Below are 24,714 nucleotides of genomic sequence, written 5' to 3' on the forward strand. Positions count from 1 at the left end.
TAGAATTATATATAGGAGCCTTTTGCTCCACTTATGTCTCTCTTTTTAGTTGTAAGATGGCCGCTCTGGTGGCGAATGAGGAGTGGACACTGAGCTCTCCTGGTTATGGGCATGATCCGCTGAATTTACCAAAAAACTGAAAGAACTGTGGATGTTGGAAATCAGAAACAAAAACAGAAACTGCTAGAAAAACTGAGCAGCTCTGGCAGCATCCGAGGAGCAGGAGAATCAATGTTCCGTTCATCCTGATGAAGGGCTTGTGCCCGAAACGTTGATTCTGCTGCTCCTTGGATGCTGCCTGACCTGCTGTGCTTTTCCAGCACCACACACTCTACTCTGATCTCCAGCATCTGCAGTCCTCACCTCCCCGGCCCCTCAGCATCTGTGGAGGGAAAGTAGAATCGACACTACTTTAGAACTTCTATCTTTGTGTTTCAACTGTTAAAGCTCCTTTTAAGTTGGATTTTCCTGACATTTTGATTGTTAAATTCAAAAGTCTTATTAATCTCTCAGATTTGAAATTGTCCCATGTGTTAAAATAAGGGATTTGCTGTCCCTTTCTACCAGATGTGGCCAATTAAGTGACTAGGTCACTAGTGCAAATGTTGAATGTTGTGCGGTCATTATTAAGCATTGCTGCTGCTTACCAGTCTGATCAATATTTGATACTTGTCCAACACGTTGGACAAAACTCTAAATTCCTGACCCATCAATAGTGCTATCGTGCAGCAGCATATGCTGAGTAATAGCCAATTTTCTAATGCCTAGTTTCGGTTCTACCAGGGTGATCCAGCTCTTCACCTCATCACAACTTCAGTTCACACGTGGACAAAAGAGCTGAATTCGTGAATGGATGTTCTCCCTGTTCATATGATCAGAAATGGGGATGTTTGCTGCTGATTGCAAAATGCTCAGTATCATTCATGACTCAGGTAATGCTGCCGTCTGTAGCCAAATGCAGCAAGACTTGGACAATATCTAGGAATAAAAACAGAAAATCCTAAACAAACTCAGCAGATCTGGCAGTACCTGTGGAGAGAAAAACAGCTAACATTTTAAGTCCAACATGATTCTTCTGATCCTTTACTGCTGCGCAAATAATGGGGAGCTGCCTTCGTGAACTGTTTGTAGTCCCTGACTGATAGGTAGGCCTACAAAGTTATTAGGAAGGATGAGGATTTTGACCCAGTCACCAAGAAATTATATAGCTCAGAGTTAGGTTCATGTATCATTTTGTTAAAGTACCTGTTCAAGACAGTGCAGAATCCCTGATGGACTTGATCTGAAAGTCTGTCTTGGTTTGTCCTAGAGATTGTCTTTTGTGGTAGTCTGGGATATAAACCTCTTACAGACAGTTTAGTTTAAATTATTGCGTATATTTACCAATGGCATCATGTTACATTATAACATATATACCTACAAGTCAGGCTTGAGCTAAGGTTCTAAAACTATTAGCAGAGTAGCAGCACCAGCTCTTACCCTTGAGAGCTTTCTCAGGCTACTCTCCTTATTGCTGCAAACAAGCTGTCTTCAGATAGAAATTGGTATTAAAATTACAAAACTACACATGTTCTTAGTTAAATAAGCAGCATAAAATGGCAGAAGTTTGCAGAGAAAAAGAAACTCATTGACAGTTCTGTGTATGCTTGGCTAATTAAGCTATATGCACATCAAAGTGGGAGCCCTTGATCAAGCCAGGTCAAATGGCCAATTGCTTTGGCTAACTAACCTTCCCTTTTAGCACTACATCATAACGAGGGACTAGTCTAAACTATGTGGGAAAGGTCATGAGGTAACTTTGTGTGTCCAGCTTGTAAGGGTAATGAGACATTCACATTCCAGAACAGTCTAGGTGAGGGAGCTGAGCTTCATTAATTCAAATCTGCTCAGTGTGACACGCACTAACGTATTGGGATTGTTCTATTACATGCATATTCTACTCTGCTTACTCAATAGGAAAAGAATTTGTAATTTAATGAGTTTTAAGAGTCTTCGATTTATAACCAGAAATTTAGTTATCCAACATCCAACTGTGAAGCATGCGCAATCTTCCAGCCCCTGGCATGAGAAGGAAGTACTGCCACTCCTGTTCCACAAGTGAACAAATGTTATCACCTTATTTACACTGATCCATTGATATTAAGAATAGATATCCTCAATTCTTCTGAACAAATGGCTCCCCCATTCCAAGTGCTTTCCCATGTCTCCTGTAGCAAATGTGTCACATGTAAGGCTACAAGCTTTCTCCATTTGGAGGGAATCTGCACATGGCTATGATCATAAGCTGCTCTTTCTTTCTATGTGGTAGAGGTTATGGGTTTGGAAGGTCCTATCAAAGAAGCCACAGTGAGCTACTGCAGTGCATCATTTGGATAGTGAACACTGCCACTCTACCTGTAATGGTGGACATGAATGTTGAAGGTGGTAGTTGGGAGCCTAGTCAAGCTTTGTCCTGGATTGTGCCAAGCTTCATGTCTTCCTGAAGCTGCAGCCATCCAGACAAATGGGAAGTATTCCATCATACCTTCACCTTTGTAGAAAGGGGAGGTGAATTATTTGGGGTAGAGTGCTCAGTCTCCTGATCTGTTCATATAGTTGGTGTATTTATGGTTAGCCCGGTTCAGTTTATGGTGCATGGTAAGCCCCCGGGCATTGATATGGGACTTGAGCAAAGGTAATACAATTGAATGTCAGATGTTGATAATTAGAATTGTTTTTAGTCATTTTCCACTTAGATATTGTTCAAATATTACTAGATGTGGACATGGACTCGTTTAGTATTGAAGAACCTCTGTACTGAACTTTGTACAAGCATCACAAACATCTCCTGCTTCTGGTTGTGCTTTGTGTGACTCCAACCAGTGGATTGTTTTACCCCTGGTTCCCACGTACGCCTTAATAGCCTACTTGCATAAGTGCTGCCTTGACGTCAAAGGCAGGAAGTGAGGACTGTAGACATTAGAGATCAGAGTCGTGAGTGTGGTGCTGGAAAAGCACAGCAGGTCAGGCAGCATCTGAAGGGCAGTAGATTCGAAGTTTCGGGCATAAGCAGTTGATCAGGAGGGTTCTTGCCTGAAATGTTGATTCTCCTGCTCCTCGGATGCTGCCTGGTGCTTCCAGCATCCCCCTCTCTCTCTACTTTGATGTCAAAGGCAGTCATACTCAACACTTTGGTCCAAGAAAAATGGACAAAAGCTGTACTGAAGTGAGTTGTGATCCAGAAATGGCGTCAGTGAGCAAGCAACTGCTAAGCAAAACTACTTAAGAGTAGTCAATGATCACTTCCGTCAAATTTATCTCAAACATAGACTGAGCCTTGCATTTTGTGAACAGGACATGCCTCAGCATTTTTCTACATCGTCGAGTAGATACCAGTGTAGCTGTACTGGGACAGCATGCCTGAGGGTCAAGCGCTCAAACACGTCTTCAGTACAATGGCCAGAAAGTTGTCAAAGTCCATATCTTTTGTAGAATCCAATGCCTTCAGCTATTTCTTGATTTCACATGGAGTGAGTTGAATTTGCTAAAGAGCGGCATCTGTTATGCTGGGGACACAAGAAGGAAGTTGAGAAGGATCAATTGCTCACTGCTTCTGGTTTTTAAAAAAAAAATTGATGTAAATATTTCAACCTTGCCTTTTGCACTGATATGCTTGTAATTTAGAATGGGGATATTTGGGGAGCCTCCAACTCCTATTTGTTTAATTGTCAAGGTTTTTCACAACTGTGACAGAACCATAGAGCTTAAATCTAATCCATTAGATTGTGGGATTACGTGGCGGAAGTAATGTATGGTACACAGTTGCTTAGCTTGTGTGTGTCTTGTCAACCTGGTGAAGCCCTAGCACACCTGATTTTTAGATCTTTAGTGTAGCTTCAGGTATGCCTTCCAGAGTTAAACCAGTGTTGATTTCTCAGTTTGATTTGTAATAGTGCAGCAAGAGAGATGCCAGTTCATGAAGCTGCAGATTAGATTACTTAGTGTGGAAACAGGCCCTTCGGCCCAACAAGTCCACACTGACCTGCCGAAGTGCAACCCACCCAGACCCATGCCCCTACATTTTACCCCATCGCTTAACGTTATATGGCAATTTAGCATGGCCAGTTCACTTAACCTGCACATTTTTTTTGGACTGTGGGAGGAAACCGGAGCATTCCCACGCAGACTCTGGGAGAATGTGCAAACTCCACATAGTCAGTCGCCTGAGACTGGAATTGAACCCGGGTCTCTGGTGCTGTGAGGCAGCAGTGCTAACACTCTGCCATCATGGATAAAAGATACCTTTCTGCTATTGCTGATATCCCACACTCCTCTTGGATGCCTGTTTCTCTTTGAAATCTATACAGTATAGTACTGTTGTTTTGTAATACTATGTCCTCCATATGAACGTGTTCAACGGTGGACTGATGAGTACAAGTTTAGTGTCGAAATGTGGCACTGGAAAAGCAGGCCAGGTCAGGCCGTATCCGAAGAGCAGGAGGGTCAATGTTTCGGGCATAAGCACTTCATCAGCAATCCAAAAATTCTTCTCCTTGGATGCTGCCGGACCTGCACTTTTCCAGCGCCACACTTTTTGACTTCTGATCTCCAGCATCTGCAGTCCTCACTTTCTCACAATTTAGTGTCTCTTCTGCTCTGCAGTTCTGTTACTATCCAATGTGACAACTAGTGTCCTTTAGGATGTAACATTAATGATAGTGGTTCGATATTGAAGTCCCCCATCCAGAATCCATTGTGTGCCCTTGTCACCCTCTGTACTGGCTCTGTAACTTTTAACGTGGAGGATAACCCATATCAGGTGAAGGTAGGAAAGGATGATACCTACTAATCACGGGAGGTTTCTTTCCCAGGGTCCTAGCAATGGCAGGATGTTCGGGCTGGCTTTGGGGCAAGGTCCAATGGTACAACGATTGATCTTGGGGTCGTTGCACAAACAGATGCATATCCTCATTTGTTGCTGTATCTATCCCAAAACAAAAATAAAGGATGCTACAGTGTGGCCAGTGGGAGTTCTGGAGCAGAGGATAGATTGGGCAGTAAGCTGGGATCAAGTCTGAAGCACTGACCGAGGAGAATCAGGAATGTGGGTCACGAGTGTGTTGCTGGGAAAGCACAGCAGGTCAGGCAGCACCTGAGGAGCTGGAGAATCAATATTTTGGGCATAAGCCCTTTATCAGGAAAGAGACTTGTGGCCAGATGCTGAGAGATAATCAGGAATATGATTGATTCTATCAGGTGTACATAACAACATACAGATTTGCTTACATGAGAATTACCAAAAATTACATAATATAAAAGTTTGAATGTCAGTTGATCTTATTGTTTTCTTCAATTTTTTTAACCTTTTCTAGCCTTAACATTGGTTTTCACAAAGCTGGAACATGGAGTAAATTATGTAGATGAAATTATAAAGTCAGTTGGTGAACGGAGAATTAGAACTACTTGAATTGCTTGCGTTTAGTAAAATGGAACATAGATAACAGTACAGCACAGGATCTGCCTTTGGCCCACCATGTCTGCATTGGCTATGTTTCCATTCTAACCTAATCCCAACTGCTTGTACAAGATCCATAGGCCTCTATTTATCCTGTTCACATGGCTGTTTAAATGCCTCTCTATACACTATCGTATCTGCTTTTACCACCTCCCCTGGCAGCACATACCTGACACCTACCACCCTCTGCTTTTATTTTAAAAGAAACTTTCCTCTCACATCTTTGAACTTCCCACTTCATCTTAAACCTATGTCACCTAGTATTTGTCATTTCCACCCTGGAGAAAAAGACACTTACCGTCCACCCTATCCACGCCTCTGATTTTATATAGGTCTCTCAGGTCACCCTCCGCCTCTGATGCTGTATTGAAAATAGTCCAAGTTTGTCCAATCTCACCTTTATGGCTAATGTGCTCCAATCCAGGCAACATAATCTAGGTAAACCCTCTCCAAAATATCCACAACCTTCCTATGGTGTGGTAACCAGAATTGCACACTTCACTCCAAATGTGGCTGAAATAAAATACTTTATGCAGCTGCACAGTCTTGCCAATTTTTGTACTCATGCCCTGCCCAATATAGGTATACCATATGTTGCCTTTTCCACCACCTTTCCTACTTGTTTCCGCTTTTTCTGGAAGCCATGAAGTAGCACACCAAGATCTTTTTATCAATGCTTTGAAGGCTCCTGCCACTTACTGTATATTTTCTGCTTGCCCTTGACCTCCCAAAATTCCCTCCCACTCACCCAGATTAAACTCCATCTGCTGTCTCTCCTCCCAATTTGCCAACTGATCTAAATCCTGTGGTACTCTTAGACACCCTTTCTCACTCTCCAAATCCTCCAATTTTCACTTTGTCTGCACTTTTACTAATCAGGCCACCTACATTTTCATCCAAACCATATGTAGTTTGTGTACAAACTGAAGTCCCAGCATTGATCCTTGCAGAGTTTGAAAAATAGAAGTTGTAGCATTCTTGCTGAGGGAGTTGTCATAGCTGGAGGGGCAGTGATTGGAAACTGAGTGGTGAAATGCTATAAAAGGTGTGGTGAAAACCTGAGGTAAGTACACTGCAAAGCAACGACTGGAAACACAAACAAGTTCGTGACTACATAGGGAAATCTAAATAAATGAGTAATTGTGGGACATTAACAGAAGTTGTGGGTAGGGATTGAAATATATTAATAAAAGTATCTGTCTCTTGGGTGCAGCTGTTCTGGTACAGTAGTGAGTTGTGAAAGCACCAGGACTAGAAGTTGCATCGGTAATACTGGCATGGTTGAGTATCCGGGAAGGCTTTCCCAATCTTTGGATGAAGATTAGAGCTGTCAGGAGTGTGGTGTTGGAAATACTGATTTTTCTCTTTCTCCCTGTGGGGGATATGGGAAACATGAGTAAGGTGAGGTATCCTGGCAGGAAGCCATTTTGTTTCATGGTGATTGATTTACAGCAGTGAATTAGATAAACCTTTTTTAAAAATGTTAATAATCAACCAAGTTTGCAACTGAAACTGTGTGTAAGCTTGATCTTGTCTGATTGGAACTCCTGTCTGGAGATTACTGGAATGGTTCCCTGCAATATAACAATTTATTGAATTTGATTTTTACAATTTGCTGTTCAGGGTCATGAAGGTCAGGTCTCTGGGTTACTAAACCATAACTAGAAGATGTAGAATAATGCCAACAAAGCTTATCATGAAGGACTCTGCTTCTCAACCTTTTCCCTTGCCTGAGTCATGGTGACCCTCCAGTTAAATCAGTTGTTTCACTGAGAGCAGCTCTCTGGAATGAGAATTATGGCAACTTTACATTTTACGGTTCATCTGGAGAGGATAGATAAAATGTCTTGGAATACAAAAATGTTGCAGACTTGATAAGTTTGTGACCTCCATGACCCCTTTTGGACACAAAACAAACAAAAAAACAAAAGAATGTAGATGCTGGAAAATGCTGTCTTTAAAAAAACAAATTTCTGGGAAAACTCAGCAAGTTTGACTGCATCTCTGCAGAGAAAGCAGAGTTTACATTTCAATCCAATAATCCCCCTCCAGAATTGTGTAGCTAGGAAGATGTTATATCTATTCTGAAGATTGGGGGGGTAGAATAAAGTAAATGGGGGAGGGGGGTGGTGGATGAAGCCCACAGCAATGGAAAAGAACAGTTGGGCAGGCAAAGGAATAGATAAAGGTTAGCCTGGGGGAAATCAGTTGCCAATGAGGATTATTAGTAGGTGACAATAGGTTATTGGTGGTAACAGCCATGTGATGCTGAGGCATAGTGTGTGGGTGTTGGCATAAGGGTATAGGAAGATTCTTGGGGCCCTTAAAATTATTGCACATGAGTCCCAAAGGTTGCAGAGTTCCCATGTGGAAAATGAGGTAGTGTTCTTCCAACTTGCACTGAGCTTTACTTGAGCACTGCAGCAAATCTGAGACACATGTTGGCAAGGGAGCAAGTATTAATGTAGCAGGCAACAGGAAACTTGGGTTATTTTTGTGGACAAGGTGTAGGTGTCCTGCAAAGTGGTCACCCATCTCCCCGATGTAGAGGAGACTACATTTGTGAGCAGTGAATGCGGTAATGCAGGTGAAGTGCTGCTTCATCAAAAGGTATCTCTGGGGCCTTGGATAGTGAGGGAGGAAGGAAGTAAACAGGCAGGTGTTACACCTTCTGTGATATGGATGGGTGTCGTGAGAATGTTGGGAGAAGAGGACCAGGATGTTCTGGATGGAATGGTCTCTGGAGAAGGGACGGAGTGGGAAATCGGTCTCTGGAGGTGGTGGGAGATAATAGGTAATGATCCTTTTGAATGTGGATGCTGGTGGGGTGGTAAGTGAGGAACAAGGGACCCTATCAGTGGTGTGGGAGGGAAGAGAAGGGTGAAGGGCAGAAGTGCATGAGATGTCAGATGTGGCTGAGGATGCCGATGGTGTGCAATCCTCAGTTGAGAAAAGACGTGGACATTTTGGAGGCCTCCTTTTTATATAAGCTAGCATTTTTGGAATAGATGTGATGATGGAGACAAACTGAGAGAATAGAATTGTTACAGGAATCGGGAAGTGAGGATGTATAGTCAAGGCAACAGTGGGAATCGATGTGTTTGTAGTGGTTACTGGTGGCTAGCCTCTTCCCTGAAATGGAATCCAGATGTTGAGGAAAGGAAGGCAGGTGTCAGATGGACCAGGTGAAGTGAGAGTGGGATGGAAATTGGAAGCAAAACAGCTAACTTTAAGCCCCTTACGGATACTTGGCTTTAAGGTCGTTGCTGCAACTGTGATATCTCCCTTTATTTGGGGAAGTGATACTGCTGCTATGTCTTGAGATTGAAAATGGCCAATATCGAATGGACTTCCTCTATGCAGCGCAATCTATGATCTGAGCTACTGAAGCGAATATCATTGAGCATTTCTCAACCACTTGAAGTAAATTTAAATTGTTGATTTGTTCTTCCTGAGAGTGTGGTGGTTCAAATGTAAGCACTTGACGTTGAAGAGGACTGAGTGACTTGAGCTCTGGTGCAACCCTGGAATTGGGAGGGAAAGGGGGTCATCGAATGTTGAGGGGTTAAAAGTCAGATACTTGAGCAAATAGCCAGAAGTCCTGGGATCTCGACTAAATGTGGGTTTGTATTTTGGTCCTCCAAATTGGGACGGTGCACCCATGAGTTTTGGAACATTGGAAATACTGTCAGAAAATGTTGTTCCCTGCCACCTGTTTCTCATTTCAAGCATGAAATTCCCAGCTCTTGTTTGCTGACTGCATACTAATCTAGTGTAACATCAATTACAAACTGTATGTAAGTGCAGTAGGGGGGCAGAGGAGAACAGAACATTGAACAATATTGGATCATTAATAAAATCTTTAGGAACAAGAGTGGGCCAACCAGCCTGTTTGATTATTTTTTTTCGGTCTGCCTTGTAATTCAGCTTCTACAGCTCTCTGAGGTTTGCTTCTAAAGATTCATCACCCTCAGGAAGCAATTCTTCCTCATCTGACTTAAATTGCCTACCCCAACTCTGAGATTATGCTTTCTAATTTAGACTCACCAGCCAGTGGGAACATCCTATCTACATACATCCTGTTCCACCTTTTTAAAGAGTTATTTCAATGAAATCATGTGACATTCTTCAAAACTCTAGTGATTACAGATGAAGTTTCCTTAACTTAATTTCATAAGACAATGCTGTTGTCTTAAGGGTTAATTGGGTGAACTTCCAGTTGCACTCCCTTGCATCCTTTTGAGGACATCAAAATTGTACACATTACTCCAGGTGCCACCTCACCAAGGCTTTGGGCAATTCCAAAAAATACATTTTCTATACTCAGTTGATTGTGTCTGTATGCCAGGATTTTGTGACCACACCAGGGCTATGGGCACCTATACTTCACAATCTCTCACCATTTAAAAGATATTCTGCCTTTGTGAAATTCTCCACTTTGTTAGAAAAATACATTCATCTTCCATCTGTCATGCATTTTTGCCCAATTACTTATCCTGTTTGAGTTCACTTGAAGCTTCCTTGTATCTTACAAAACTAGGTGGGGACGCAAGTTCTAAGTATTATCAGCAGATTTGGAACTGTTACAACTTGTCCAGCATGCAAATTTTTTATATAGATTGAGCTATTGCCCTAGCACTGATTCTTGTCGTACCAAACTGACAAGTCTGCCATCATGAAAATGACCCATTTATTTCTGTCTCTGAATTGATTTTTTTTTAATGCATAACCCTGACCTTCCGATCCAATGTTTTTGTTTACTAACCTCCTTTAGTGAAACCTTGTTGAGACCATTCTGAAAATCACACTTTAGCAATGCACTGGTTCTCACTATTGAAGTTCCTTTTGTGGGGAAAAAAAAACTTGCAACAGTTTGGCAGCTTTGATGTTTCTCTTTCAGAAATACACATCGACTATTTAATTTGTCATTGTTTTCTCTGTATCCAATTATCACATCCTATAATAGATTCTCATTTTCTGTATTACTGACATCGATCTGTAAAGCTCCTTCTTATTCCTATCTTTAATGCTGGACTTATTTGTTGTTTTTCAGTCTGCAGGAATATTTCTAGAACTTAAAGAATTGAGAGAGATGATCACTAATGCAGCCATCATTTGTAGAGTCACTTCCTTCACAACATTCTGGGATTTAGCTTGTCTGGTCTAAAGGACTTGTCAATTCAGTTAACTACTTTTTAATAGATACAGCCTCTGGGCGCAGCATGGTGATTGTGGTTAGTACTGTTGCCTCTCAGCACTACGGACTCCGGTTCAATTCTGGCCTTGGGTAGCTGTCTGCAGAGTTTGCACGTTTTCCCAGTGTCTCCGTGGGTTTCCTCCCACGTTACAAAAAGATGTGCAAGTCCGGTGAATTGGCCATGCTAAATTGCCTGTAGTGTTTGGTGCGTTAGTCGGGATAAATCTGGGGAAATGGGTCTATGTAGATTACTCTTGTTGGTTTCCACGCAGTAGGGAATCTAATGTAATCTTTATTAACACTGATTATTTTTTAGCTCCTCAACTTCACAAGTCCTTTGGTTGCTTAGTCTTTCTGGTAGTTTTTCTGTGTCTTTATCTGTTAAGACTGATTTTTAAAAAATAATTTCTTCTCCCATTTTCTATTCATCATTATGAATTATTCTGTCTCCGTTTGTCATGGCTCACATTTGTCCTAGATAATTTATCCCTTTTCACATACCTGAATAAACTTGTACAGTCGTCTTATGTTTCTCTCCAGCTTGTATTTTTGTTTTCTCATTATTGGTCCTTGGTGTTCCTATGCTTTCAAAATTGCATCTGGTTTGCCAGCTTATCTAACACATTGATCCTTTATGAACCACTCATTTGATGTAATGCAATTATTAGCTTTTATTAGCCACAGTTAATGTACCTTTCACACTGGGTGTTTGTTTGTGCATTTAGAATGTGTATCTGTCATGTACTATTACTTTGACAATTGCTAATATTTAATAATTTGCCAATTCATGTAGCTAGTTTATCCCAAGTATCTTAGCTTCCCTTTGTTCATATGCTTCAGAACAAATAATATCACGTTCAAGTTTAATGTAAAATTTTATCATATCAATATTTTCCTAAAGCTAATTTACTGCAAGCTTATTAAGTAGCCATTTCTCATTACACGATAGTAAATCTAAAACAGCCAGACTATAGTTGGTTCTTCAACAAATTGGGGCAGCACGGTGGCACAGTGGTTAGCACTGCTGCCTCAGCGCCAGAGACCCAGGTTCAATTTCTGCCTCAGGCAACTGTGTGGAGTTTGCGCATTCTCCCCGTGTCTGCGTGGGTTTCCTCCAGGTACTCTGGTTTCCTCCCACAGTCCAAAAATGTGTAGGTTAGGTGAATGGGCAATTTAGCATGGCCAATAGTGTTAGGGGCAGGGGTAAATGTAGGGGCATGCATCTGGGTGGGTTGCTCTTCGGAGAGTTAGTGTGGACTTGTTGGGCAAAAGGGCCTATTTCCACACTGTAAGTAAATTGATCTAGAAACTAATCTTGTGCACACTCCAGGAATACATCCTCCACATCATTAATGCTGGTCGGATTTACCCAGACTTGATGTAAATTGGAGTCAGCCCATTATTGCTGTATTACCCATGTAACATACATCTCCAATTTTCTAATTGTATGCCTTCTCCAACATTGTAGGATCCCAAACCTTAGTGATAAATAACAACCACCAATGGTTGCTGCCTCTTGCTTTTTCTTAACTTCAGCCACACTAATTCTACATCTTGGCCATTTGACCTACTCACTTGCCCTTGCTTCATTTGTCTCTTAATTGTGATGCTGCTCCTTTTAAGAAGATTAGGTTGTTTTTTTTTTCTTCAGAAGGCTGCAAAGATGCACACCAAAATGTCTGGTGTTGATTGACTTGAACGGTTTCAAATGTTTTTGTAAAAAAAACACTATGATGAAATGGGAGTGGCCAGTTCTCCCAGCTCCGTTTTACTCTGGTTTAGTTTGAGCAGTCTGGCTGTTTGCGAAAAGCAGACAGTTCACTTTGAGGTCACTGGTCCAAGAAACACCTATATGGAAGGTATTCCATGTTGAATCCTTCTGCCATCCCTCTGTCCCTCCCTCCTATAAGACCCTGTGTTTGATTTTACCTTTTTTTTGTCAAGAGGTGTTTATGGGGATTGTTGCAGGAATTTGGCACAGCATCAATGAAGTTTGGCTAATCTGTTAGGTTTTCAGAGGTTAAGTTGTTCTGTTCTCTTCGGTTTGTGTTTCATCTGGTAAGCCTGTAAGTAAATTCTGTTTTGTCCAAACCTAACTGATTTGACCAGCTGCATACCTCCTGGAGTATGCTCTTTACACCTGCTTAAAACAACTAGCAAAGTTTGGGTCTGAGCTACTTTTATTGATATGTTTTGAGGGGGCCTGGTCTGGTCCATACATAATTTTTGTTCGTTTTGTATTTCCTGTTGCTAGCTTTGTTTTTGTTCTATCTGAGCTTTACCTGTGCTTCCCATCCCATAGCCAATTTTCCCTGATAGTACTAGCAAGCCTCATTGCGAGGGTGTTAGTCCTGGTCCTCCTAAAGTAAAACTTATCCACCTTGTATAGGTCTCATCTGGCCCAGACCGAGTCCCATGCCTCAGGAATTCAATACCCTCCCTGTAGTTTTCTAGCCACCTGTTCTGATGCTCTTATTTCCTATGGTGGAACTAGGAGTAAGCCTGAGGTGACTGAACAAACATCAGTTCAGCACAGGAGCTGGCTCTTCAGCCCGCCAAGCCTGCACCAACTTGTGACGTGTCTCTAAACCTAGAAGTCTTTAGCCTCTATGCAGTTTGCATCTCTCTATTCCTTGCCTATTCATGTATTTGTCAAGATGCCTTTTGAGCCTTGCTCTTGCATCTGCTACCACCTCCTTGGCAGTGCATTCCAGGAACATTTCGCCCTCTGTGAAGGAAAAAAAACTTACCTTCCCATCTCCTTTTAAACTTTCCCCATCTTTTCTTAAACCTATGTCCCCTAGTAATTGACCTTTCTACACTGAAAGATTTGAGTATCCATTCTATCCACACCCCTCATACTCTTGTAAATGTCAATGAGGTTGCCCATCATTCTCCAACATTCATCTGAAAATAAGCCAAGTTTGTCCCACGAGGAGCTTTAACAGTTCATGCACTAATCATTACCTTCCATCCTGACCTCATTCATCTGGTCCACTTCCCTTCATGGACCTCTCAGTCTCTAGTGTATGACTCCACACCGACAACATCTACAAACCCACTGACTCCCATACCTCCCTTGACGACTACATCTTCCCACCACCCCACCCATTCCCACCCCCCAGAAAAAACCTGATCCCCTGCTCTCACTTCCTCTGCTGTAGCTGCTCTCTGGATGAGTGATTCCACTCCAAGGCATTCTGCATGTCCTCCTACTTTGAGGACTGTAATTTCCCCCTCCTATGATCAATGATACCCTCAATCACATCTCCTTCATTTCCTGCATCTCCACCCTCAAAACCTCCCCCCAAAACTACAAAGATAAAATCCCTCAGTCCTCACATTCCATCCCACCCATCTCCAAATCCAGTGTATCATCCTATCCCATTTTTGCCACCTATGCTCAGATTCTTCTTCTCCCTCTCCCAACCAAAAGTATATTTCCCTCCCCACCCCATCTGCATTCTGTACAGGCTGTTCGTTCCCCTCCCTCCCTCCCCCATACTGTCTCCATTTCTCTTGCTGCTGTGAGAGGTGCATAACTCTTCCCCTCTCTTACCCCCTCCCCCCCCCCCCCCCCCCCCCCCCCCCTCTCAGTCCAAGACACCAAAAGGTCATTCCAAATTCAGCGGAGCTTTACTTGTACATCCTCTGACCTCATTATTGCATTCGTTGTTGTTTATGTACTTTCCTTGACATCAGAGAAACCTGAGCACAAACTCACGGAATGGCTCCAGAAACTCTTCTGGTCCGTATGTACCAACCAACCTCACCTTCCACTGGCCATCTACTTCAACTTCTGCTCCCACTCCCCTGAAGGCATCCATTCTGGGCCTCCATCACCTACATGTCTTCCATCTCGGGAGCCTACAACCATGTGGCATGAACTTTGAATTCGCCAGTTTCTGAATCTTCAACCCCCATCCCAGCTCCTACCCTCTGACTCTGCTCTGCACTCTTGACCTGACCTACCTGTACATCTTCCTTCCCACCTTTCTGCTCCCCCTTTCCCAATGACCTATCGCAATCACTTCCTACCTTTGCCCACCTACCTTTCCCTAGCTCCACCCCACCATTTATCTGTCAGCTCCCTTTCTCCTCCCCAGTCATGAAGGGCTAAAATGTTGTCACACTCTCACTCCTCTGCTGCTGACCTGTTTTCTCCAGTGTCATGCTTTATCAACTCCATCTCTCCTCGTAACTAATGCCCTCCAAACCAGGCTTGGTAAACCTTTCTGTACCCTTTCCTAAGTCTCTGTATTTTTCTAGTAGCATGGCAACCAGAATTGTATGCAATATTCCAAATGTGGTCTAACTGAAGTTCTATGCAACTTCAGAATGACTTGCCAATTTTTTTTCTTCTGTATGCCCTGATCGATGAAGGCAGGCATACGACATGTGTTCCTGATCACTTTATCCACTTGTGTAGTTACTTTCAGGGAACTGTGGACCTGTATCTGTAGATGCCACTGTATGTTAATGCTTCCGAAGGTTCTGCCATTTACTGTACTTGCCTCCTGTATTAGACTTTGTAAAATGCATCACCTAGCATTATTCCAGATTAAATTCTATCTGCCATTTCTCCGCCTACATCTCCAGCCCATCCATAGCCTATTGTACCTTCTGGCAGACCTCCTTGCTATCCATAGCTCCTCCTCCTTAATGTCATCTGCAAACTTACTAGTCAGATCATCTGTTCTCTCCAAATCATTTCTAGTCATCACAAACAATAGTGATCCCAGCACTCATCCTTGTCAAACACCACTGTTCACAAGTATCCGGTTGGAAAAACACGCTTCACTGCTCCTCTGTCTTTTATGACCAATCCATTTCTGTATCCATCTTAGAGTTCGCTGTTACCATCTCACATGGACTTTGTGACTTCACCACCTGTACCAGACCTTGCGTCCACTGTCCTGACTGCATCAACTTCATCGTTTTCTCCAAACAAATGGATCCAATTTGAGACATGTAACCTCCCCCTGCACAAAGCCATACTGCCTATTTGATAATAAGTCCATATTTTGCCAAATGCGAGTAAAGCATGTTCAGTAATTTACCTATCACTGGCACAAGGCTTGCTAACCTGGAATTTCCCAGATTATCCATGTTGCTGTCCTTAAACAAAGGAACAATGTTGGCTGTTCTCCAGTAATCTGGGATCTCTCATGTGATCAAAGAAGATGAAAAGGTTTCATGCAAGGCTTCAGCAATTTCTTGCCGTGCTAGCCTCAGGATTCGAGGATAGATTGTATCAGGTTCTGAGGAGTCATTTATCTTAATGTGAATCTTCAGCCAGAGAGTGGTGTGCTTGTGGAATGCATTGCCACTGAGTGCAGTGGAAGCTGGGATGTTAAGTGTCTTCAAGGCAAAGATTGATTAATTCCTTGCAAGATTAAGAATTTAGGGATACAGGGAGAGTGTGGGTCGGTAGCATTGAAATGCCCATTAGCCATGATTGAATGGTGGAGTGGACTCACTTCTACTCCTATTTTTTATGGTCCTTTGGGCTTAATGTTTTTCAGAACAATCAACGCCAACATTTTTGATGTCGGCATGAGTTTGAATATCAACATACCTCTCTGAAGTACCACCACCTACTATGTCCTTCTCCTTTTGTGCATAACAATGCAAAGTATTTGTTAAGGACCTTGCCCACTTCCTTTTGCTTCCATCATCAATTCCTTCCTTTGTCCTCAAGGGGACTTAGTCTTTTCCCTAGCTTGTGTATATATAAAACTCCTTTTGGATTTTCCTTTTTAATCTGGTTTGCCAAAGGCATTTCATGCCCTTTTTTTTTTTTTTAGCCCTCCTTACATCTTGTTTAAGTTATTTCCTGCTTTCATTATATTCTTTAAAATGCTTAGTCTGTATTCAGTTTCCTAAGTCTTGCATATGCCGCCTCTTCAGTTACTAAACTCCTCAATTTCTCTTGTCGTCCAAGGTTACTGAATCTTGCCATTGTTATTCTGCATTTTCACATAAGCGTACTGGTTTTGAAACTTAATCAATTGGCCTTTTTTAAAAAGTGTATACATGACAGGTGTGGATTTACCCTCCGACTGCCATCCCCATCTACATTCCCAAGTTTCTGCTTAATATTGTCAGAGTCCCACCCCCCCCCCCCCCCCCCCCCCCCCCCCCGGTCCCGTTAAGAGGACTACTCTTATCCTTATCGGAGGAAGTGAGGGCTGCAGAAGCTGGAGATCAGAGTCGGATTGTGGTGCTGGAAAAGCACAGTCGGTCAGGCAGCATCTGTGGAGCAGGATAGCTGACATTTCTGGTGTACGCCTTTCATCCTTATCCATAGTAAAATGAAACTTAAGGAATTATGGTCAGTGTTCCAGCAATGTATTTGAGGTCCTTTTTTTTAATCTGCTTCCTAGCTCCCTGAAATTTACTTACAGGACTTTACCCAACCTGTGTCATTGGTGCCATTGTGGACCATGACCCCTCTTCTGGAGAAGTGTGAATACTGTCAGCTGCTGCATGAGCCCCCCCCCCCCCCCCCCAATGAAGGGCTTTTGCTCAAATTGTCAATTTTCCTGCTCCTCGAATGCTGCCTGACCTATACGTTTCCAGCACCACTCTGATCTCCAGCATCTGAAGTCCTCACTTTTTTGCCTTGAAGGGGGCTGTTATCCAGTTTTATCTAACTTTTCTCCTGTACTTTGATAACTAAAACCTGAGACTTCAATTGGTAAATTCGAAGACAAATTAATCACACTGCAACCAAAGACTCTGTTCCCCTTGAATTTTCTGGATCCAAGCAAAGTGACAAAGCAGGGGATTCCAGTAGGTTTGAAGGCTGACTGGAGGCTCCAGACTACTTGTGAGCAATGTTGTGGCTGCTGATCCTATGTAATTAAAATGCTAACTTGCACCTTTTCAAATCACTGCTCACCAACAATTTCACTGCAGCCAAATAATTGCATCACCACTATATTTTTAAAAAAAACTCTTCGAAACTGAAAAAAAGTACAGAAATAGCTGGAGAACCTCAGCAGGTCTAGCAGCATAGATATTGGGTCTGTGTAGCTGGGCAGCTAGTTACTGTTTCGTTCACCCAGAACAACTTTGAGTTTCTCTATGGGAAATGCTGCCATATTAGACTGACTTTTGAAGTTGAATTTGGTTTGCAAGGTTGAGAAGCAGTTCATTTTGATGTAGTTTAGTAACAGAATTGGCAAAGGTTGAGTCAGCTTCAAATGGCAGAAATTTTTATTCTGCCCACAGTACAGAAGCCATGATGGCGAGAGGTCACCATACCAGTGATGTATTTGTGGGGCAGCCTTTGAAAGGTGTTTGTCAGAGATTTGTACAGAGAAAGATTCAGGGAGTGGTGGAGGTTAGAGCCCTGTAAGAAATACATTTGGCACTGAAAAATTGCAGGATTAAAATTGCCAGCTTCATCCCCACATGCTCTTCGTTTCTCATACTTTTCGCACAACCTCTGACATGATGGCTCCAAATAGAAGCAGATTTTCAATGCTATATTTCTAGAATTGTGGGTTAACGCTAGAATTTTTTTTCTTAACTTTGTGCGATATGAACCTAACTAAATGGCATGATTACAGAGTGTGGAGCTAGATTCCTCTTGTTTATCAAGTAAGAATGCAGATTTGTTTTTGTGCTTGCAATTTGTGGTAATAATTTTTTTAATTGCTGTAATGTTAAGAGTCGATAGTCAGTGTCAACATTGTGCTAGCTGTGTCCTGAACAAAGGAATCTATAATTTATGGAACTCTGTAATTATCTATATTGTATGTAATTTAAGTGCATCTTGGTTTGAATCAATCATTGTTAATTGGCTTTCAGTGAAAGCTGGCTTCTGTAAGACCATTGAAACAATTAAGCTAATTTCAGAAATAATCCATAATCACTAAATGGAAACCGTTTTTAAAAAAAAATCAGTGAACTAACGTGTGGTTTTCTAAGCTGTATGTATTGTCACTTATTTTTGTGGCTACTGTGTCTTTGAATTTTTTTTTTAAATTCTGTTCTTGCCAACCTCAACTTGGAGTTTGGTAGGAGAAACTTTAAACATTCAGATGCAAGAAATAAACCATGCAATTTCAGTTTTTTGCCTTCTATCCGAAATCATAAATGTTTGTTTTGTTTTTCATTTAGGGCGTTGCATATTCCCCAAAACTTGTTAGTGAAATCAAAATTTTTTAAGTGACCTGGAACAAGCTGTCTCTGGTTAAGTTGCATGTAGGGTTTACTCGTGCATTCGAACCTGGGGGATGATTTGAAGCAGGGCGTACATGTTAAAGCACACAGCAAGCAAACAGGAAAGGCAATAGTTTACAATTATATTTGCCTTTAAAACGCAAAGATATGGATGTGTGAATTTGTGATTTGTCAGCCTAGAAAGGTGTAATCCAACAAAGTTTCTTTTCTTGGAATTCTATTTAATATTAAAAATCACAACACCAGGTTATAGTCCAACAGGTTTATTTGGAAGCACTAGCTTTCGGAGCACTGCTCCTTCAGGTGGTTGAGGAGAATAAGATTGTAAGACACAGAATTAATAGCAAAAATTTAGTGTGATGTAACTGAAATTTTATATTGAAAAAGACCTGGATTGTGTAAGTCTCATCTTTTAGAATGAACATGTTGGTTTCAGTTCATTCTTATGAAAATCGTGAAACTTTTTTTTTAAGAAGTTACATTCTCGAGTGAACTTTAACAATTGGTGTCATGTCGGCCCAGACAATGTATTGAAGCTGTGAGGCTGCCAGTGCCATAATGGTCAGACTGATTTCTAATCTAAAAAACAGATTTACAGAATCTAAAATGAATTTATGCAGTTTTTGAAAAAAGTAAAATTTAATTCTGCAAGGACAAATTCATCCCACAAACTTGTGTGTGGGGGAGGGGCGCGTGGAGGAGATGGTTAGGAGTGTCTGTATGTGAGAGTAAAGGGGTATAGGTCGGTGAGAGGGTATGAGTGTGTGTGTGTGTGTGTGTGTGTGTGTATGTACTGCAATGGGGTCACCTGTGGTGTGACATGAACCCAGGGTCCCTGCTGAGGCCATCCTCATGGGTACTGAACTTGGCTATCAGCCTCTGCTCGGCCACCTTTTGTTGTTGCCTGTCCCAATTTACATATGAAAGAACTGAAACCAACATGGTCATTCTGAATAATAGACTTAACAAACAATCCAGGTCTTTTTCAATATACAATTTCAGTTACATCACACTAAACTTTTGCTATACATTCTGTGCCTTTATAATCTTATTCTCCACAGCTTCCTGATGAAGGAGCAGTGCTCCAAAAACTAGTGCTTCCAAATAAACCTGCTGGACTAAACCTGGTATTGTGATTTTTAACTTCATAATCCCCAGTCCAATACCGGCACTTTTAAATCATATTTAATATTCAATTGACATGTTGCAGGCTTTTCAAGTTGACAAAGGCACAGCATTTTAAGACTAGGTCCAGTGTTTGAGTGATAACAGGAATTTTCTAGAGAATTTAATCTGCAGTACTATTGTTTTGGTACCACCTTGAAAGCTAGTACTGTATTATAATTCATGTATTCTCTGTAATCATTATACTTGAAAATGCTGTGCTTTATAACAACAGCAACACTTTTTTTTAGATTTGTTATAGTTGTGCATGTGTTGTTAATCGGCACTTCTTGGGGAAGGAAAGAGATTTGTTGGATTGAGATGCAAACAAAAAACTTTCTTCACAAATCCAACTTCATATGTGTCACCTCCACTTAAATGTTGTATCATTAGAATCTGCATGGAGCATATCTGCACATTGGTTTTTTTTTGTTTACATGATGCATTACAAGATAGCCAATAAAATCGGTCTGCTTTCACATCTAAAGTCACTAACTTCAATTTTGAAAGGATGTTTTCAGTTTTGACTATTTACACAGATAATTCTGTTCATACAGATGCACGAGGTCACTAAACTTCTAACGTGCTTTTTTTTTAAAAAAATGCCATTTGTTTGCTCACGGTTTAAAAGTTGAGTAAATATTTAAAACTTGTCTACACAGCATCTTTCACAATCTCAACATTTCAAAATACTTGACAAATAGCAAAATAACTTGGACTGCTAAATACCTTTGCCACATTTTTTTCTAATTCCAAAAGTCATGCTCTTGCGTCCACTTAGCTTAAATATATTTCCCTGGCTTTCGGAGCTAGCGTGCTTCCAATTAAAAGTATTGGACTATAACCTGGTGTTGTGATTTTTAACTTTGTACATCCCAGTCCAACATCAGCATCTCCAAATCATGAAATCTATTTCCCTTTTCAACCGTGATATGTGTAACTTTTATTTAGTAATTGACCTTGATTATACAACCCTCAAATTGTTTCATTTGTCTCATAACTAACTAGATGTAACACAAGGGACACAGTGATGCAGGCTATATTATGGAGATGCATGGAAGTTTAAAACATGTCAACATAGCATGTCACATGGTGAACAACAACTTCATTCACTACCTTGCAAGTTGTTCAATTTTATACTATAAGTTGAGCACTTAAATTTGGAGGAAATTTTTTTTTGAGGCTTCATAGAATGACATTAGTGTCAACACTTTTTTTTAAACATATAGGCATTGGCTGTAATATAGGAAATGCTGCAGTCAATTTGCACTTGCTTTCATTTTCCCCACAAGTGGTGGCTCAGTGGTTAGCACTGTTGCCTCAGAGCCAGGTACCTGAGTTCAATTCCCACCTGTAGCAACTGGCTGTGTGCAGTTTGCACATTCTCTCCCAGTGTCTGCATAGGTTTCCTTTGGGTGCTGTGGTTTCCTTCCACAATCTGAAGATGTGCAGGTCAGGTGAACTGGCCATGCAAAATTGCCCATAGTGTTAGGTGCATAATTCTGGTGTAAATATAGGGTAGGGCTCTGGGTAGGTTACTCTTCGGAGGGTCAGTGTGGACTTGTTGGGCCGAAGGGCCTGTTTCCACACTCTAGGGAATCTAATCTAATAATCAGGTAATTTCTTCTGAGGTTTATATTGACCAGGACAGCAGAGGGAATTCCCTAGCTCTCTATAATTGTGACTTTAGTGTCTTATGCAACCACCTGAGAACAATCAAACCATTTAAAAAAGGACTGTGAAAAAGACTTGTTGCAAAGCATATAGAAAGGTGGTGAAACTGTTTGCATTTTGCCATCTGAATTGTATTATCTTTTATGTACTCGCCCACTCTTGTCTTGTAAAACATGGTGTGTGTCTTTGCAACACTTGGGAACAAAGTACAAGTCCACCTTCACTCAATCTTGGCTGAGGAGATTCATCAAGGCTACTTTGATCTGATGCTGTCTGTATGACATATGACAATGCGGCCATCAGCCCACATACTTAAAAGTATTTCTACATAAATTACATAGGTGATGGTATCCCGGATATGAAATGTTTAGGAATCCATGAGTTTAAGTGCAAAGGAAGATGGGATCCAGGAATGTGTCAGCTCTGAGCAGAGAAAGGAAGAATTAGTGCAGATGGGGTGATCATCACCTTTGGTTGGCAGGATGATATCTATATCAATAAGTATTTACTACTTATAGTGGAAACTTGCATTGCAATCAAACTGCAGTTTTCCACATTTTTTTTTCTCTTGTTCTGAGCCACTTTTCACAAGCCACATGTTGCAAATAAAGCGATTGACTTTACAAATTAAGTTTTTAATTTAGTGTTGACACATTTTGCTCAGATTAATGTTTGCATGGGATTGGACGGGCTGCTATATTTTACACTTTCTATCAATTTTATTTGTGCTAGCTTGCCTATCCAGAGAAGAAACACTGAAATAATTCAACACAAATACTGAGTGTAATGGTACTGCATCACAAGAGTTGGTGAGCATGAAAAAGCAGCTCTTGAACACTAAAACAAAAATAGCCTTCAAATCCAATTACTAGCCTTCAAGTAATCGTTCTACCCTAGGTTAGTTCAATACATCAACATTAAGTGCAGCACAGTTAGCTGACAGTAGCTAATCATACCATATGATGTAATTGCATAACCAAGTAAATAATTGCTCCTCCTATGCAGATGTATTTAAATTTGCTTTGTTCTCCATCAGTTTTGGCATTTGCTAACTGGGAAATGGATGAAATGAGAAACAGGCAAAATATGCAAGTAAAAATATTCCATTTTATGACATTTTAATACAAACACTCCATTATATGTGAGCATTTTTAAAATTGCCTAAGGAAGTGTATCATTTCTAATTTGCTATTTAATAAGTCCAGGGTTTTTGCTGCTGTGCTCATCAACTTGTGATTGCTTGTCGTTGAAGTGAATTAATGAAATATCACTAGTTTGAGGTAGTACAGAACTGGAAAATAAATGTGTGGAATGTTCGGACTCTTCTTGTAAATATAATTTAATAACTTGCTGTTCTTGTGTTTCAGCTTGCAGGAACTGCGGTCCTGGCAATTGGATTATGGTTACGTTTTGACCCACAAACTAAGGACATTTTTGAAATTGAAGAGAATCCTTCATCTTTCTATATAGGTAAGATTCCAAATCTTTGAGAAATGGGTCAGGAGGAGAAAATCAAGCACTAACTGTTCATCCATATCAATTTCCTCTCTTGCATGATGTGATGCAACATAAAATCTTTGATTTTTCAGCAGGTATTATTTTAGTGTCTGCACTATTAAATTTAACCGATACAAGATTGCAGTTGTGTAACAAAGGAAACTAATTGCACTTTCGACTGAATTTTCTCATTTTGTGTATCATCTAAAATATACTAGATGTACGCATCGTCCTCTCCTACGGTAAACATGGTAGTCTGGATTTTTTGTGTATGATGAGAGCTGACATTAGTTCAGGGTGGCTTGAGTTAGCGCCTGTGAAGTAATTGACTGAACACTCATTGTGGGAGGTCATCCACCTTGGTAGGAAGATCAGAGTTGAGTTTTTCTGAAATGATTAGAAATTAGGAAGTAATGACGTCAGATATGATCTGGGTGTCCTCCTTCCTACAGTAGTGAATGATAACCTGTAGGTGAAGGAAAAATTAGAAAGGTAAGTTGGCCTTGAAGACAAGCAGGTTTAAGTACAGGTCTTGCTTCTATTATACATAACCTTAGACGTCATTTGGAGTATTGTGCAGTTTTGGTCACCATACCTAAAGGATAGGTTTTCCATAGAGGGAGTGTAGCAACTATCCAGGGGGCTACTTCTGGGAGAGTGAGAATGTACTTTGAGGAGACTGGGCCAGAATTCTCTAATTTTGGAATGAGAAATTAATTCATTGGAACTTAAGTTTTTAAAGCACTAGACCAGGTAGTTGCAGAAAAAACATTTGCCCTGCCTGCTTGGTTCTGGACACCCCAGGTACAACCTGAAAATCAGGAGCAAGTTATTTGGGACTGAGACTGAAAGGCGAGTCTCTCTGCTCAGAATGGGGGAAGGTTTGATAGAGAGGCCTTCAAAATCATGAAAGATTTTTAGTGAATAAAGAGGAAACACCACCTTCCAGTGACAGCAGGATCAATACCTAGTGTGAATACTTATTTGGAGAAAGAACCAGAGGTAGTATGAGGGGGAAGAGTGGAAAGTGAGTTCTAATCTGGAAGTCTGAAAGACTGGAGGATGTAAATTCTGCAATCCTCTTAAAAGAGAAGTGGACCTGTACTTCAATATAGAACATTTACAGAACAATGAAGAATAAACCCAGGAAATAGATTAAGTAGTGTCGTTCTTCAAATAGTTGGCATAATCTCAATGAATGAAATAGTTACTTGCTGTGTTGTCATTTGTAATCCTGTCATAAATCTGTGTGTAAGTTCCACATCTGTTTGGTAGGCATGCTTCATGATTAAAACTTAAACCAGGAATGTTTGGCATTCTTTTACTGAATCTTTCATGTGTTACTAGTTTAAACCACACTAAACAAGACCTTGAATTGGTGTTCAAGGTCTCCGCCTGATTTTCTTTCTTTTATTGTCTCCAATTTGTCTGAACTTGGTAAATGGAAGTCAGTGAATAATGTTGCTTTTTGTGATCTGATGGTTATCTCCGTGCC

General features: G+C 41.0%; 1 protein-coding gene across 1 annotated transcript in view; it reads left to right on the top strand.

Annotated features, from left to right (window-relative positions):
• Positions 1–24,714, top strand: part of cd9a (CD9 molecule a) — a 46,988-nt gene that overhangs the window by 6,064 nt on the left and 16,210 nt on the right. Inside the window, exon 2 of the mRNA XM_072562154.1 lies at positions 23,090–23,192. Within this exon, the coding sequence (XP_072418255.1) occupies positions 23,090–23,192 (103 nt within the window). The remainder of the gene's footprint in view (positions 1–23,089; positions 23,193–24,714) is intronic.

The sequence above is a fragment of the Chiloscyllium punctatum genome, chromosome 44 (assembly GCF_047496795.1).
Source record: "Chiloscyllium punctatum isolate Juve2018m chromosome 44, sChiPun1.3, whole genome shotgun sequence".
NCBI lineage: Eukaryota > Metazoa > Chordata > Chondrichthyes > Orectolobiformes > Hemiscylliidae > Chiloscyllium > Chiloscyllium punctatum.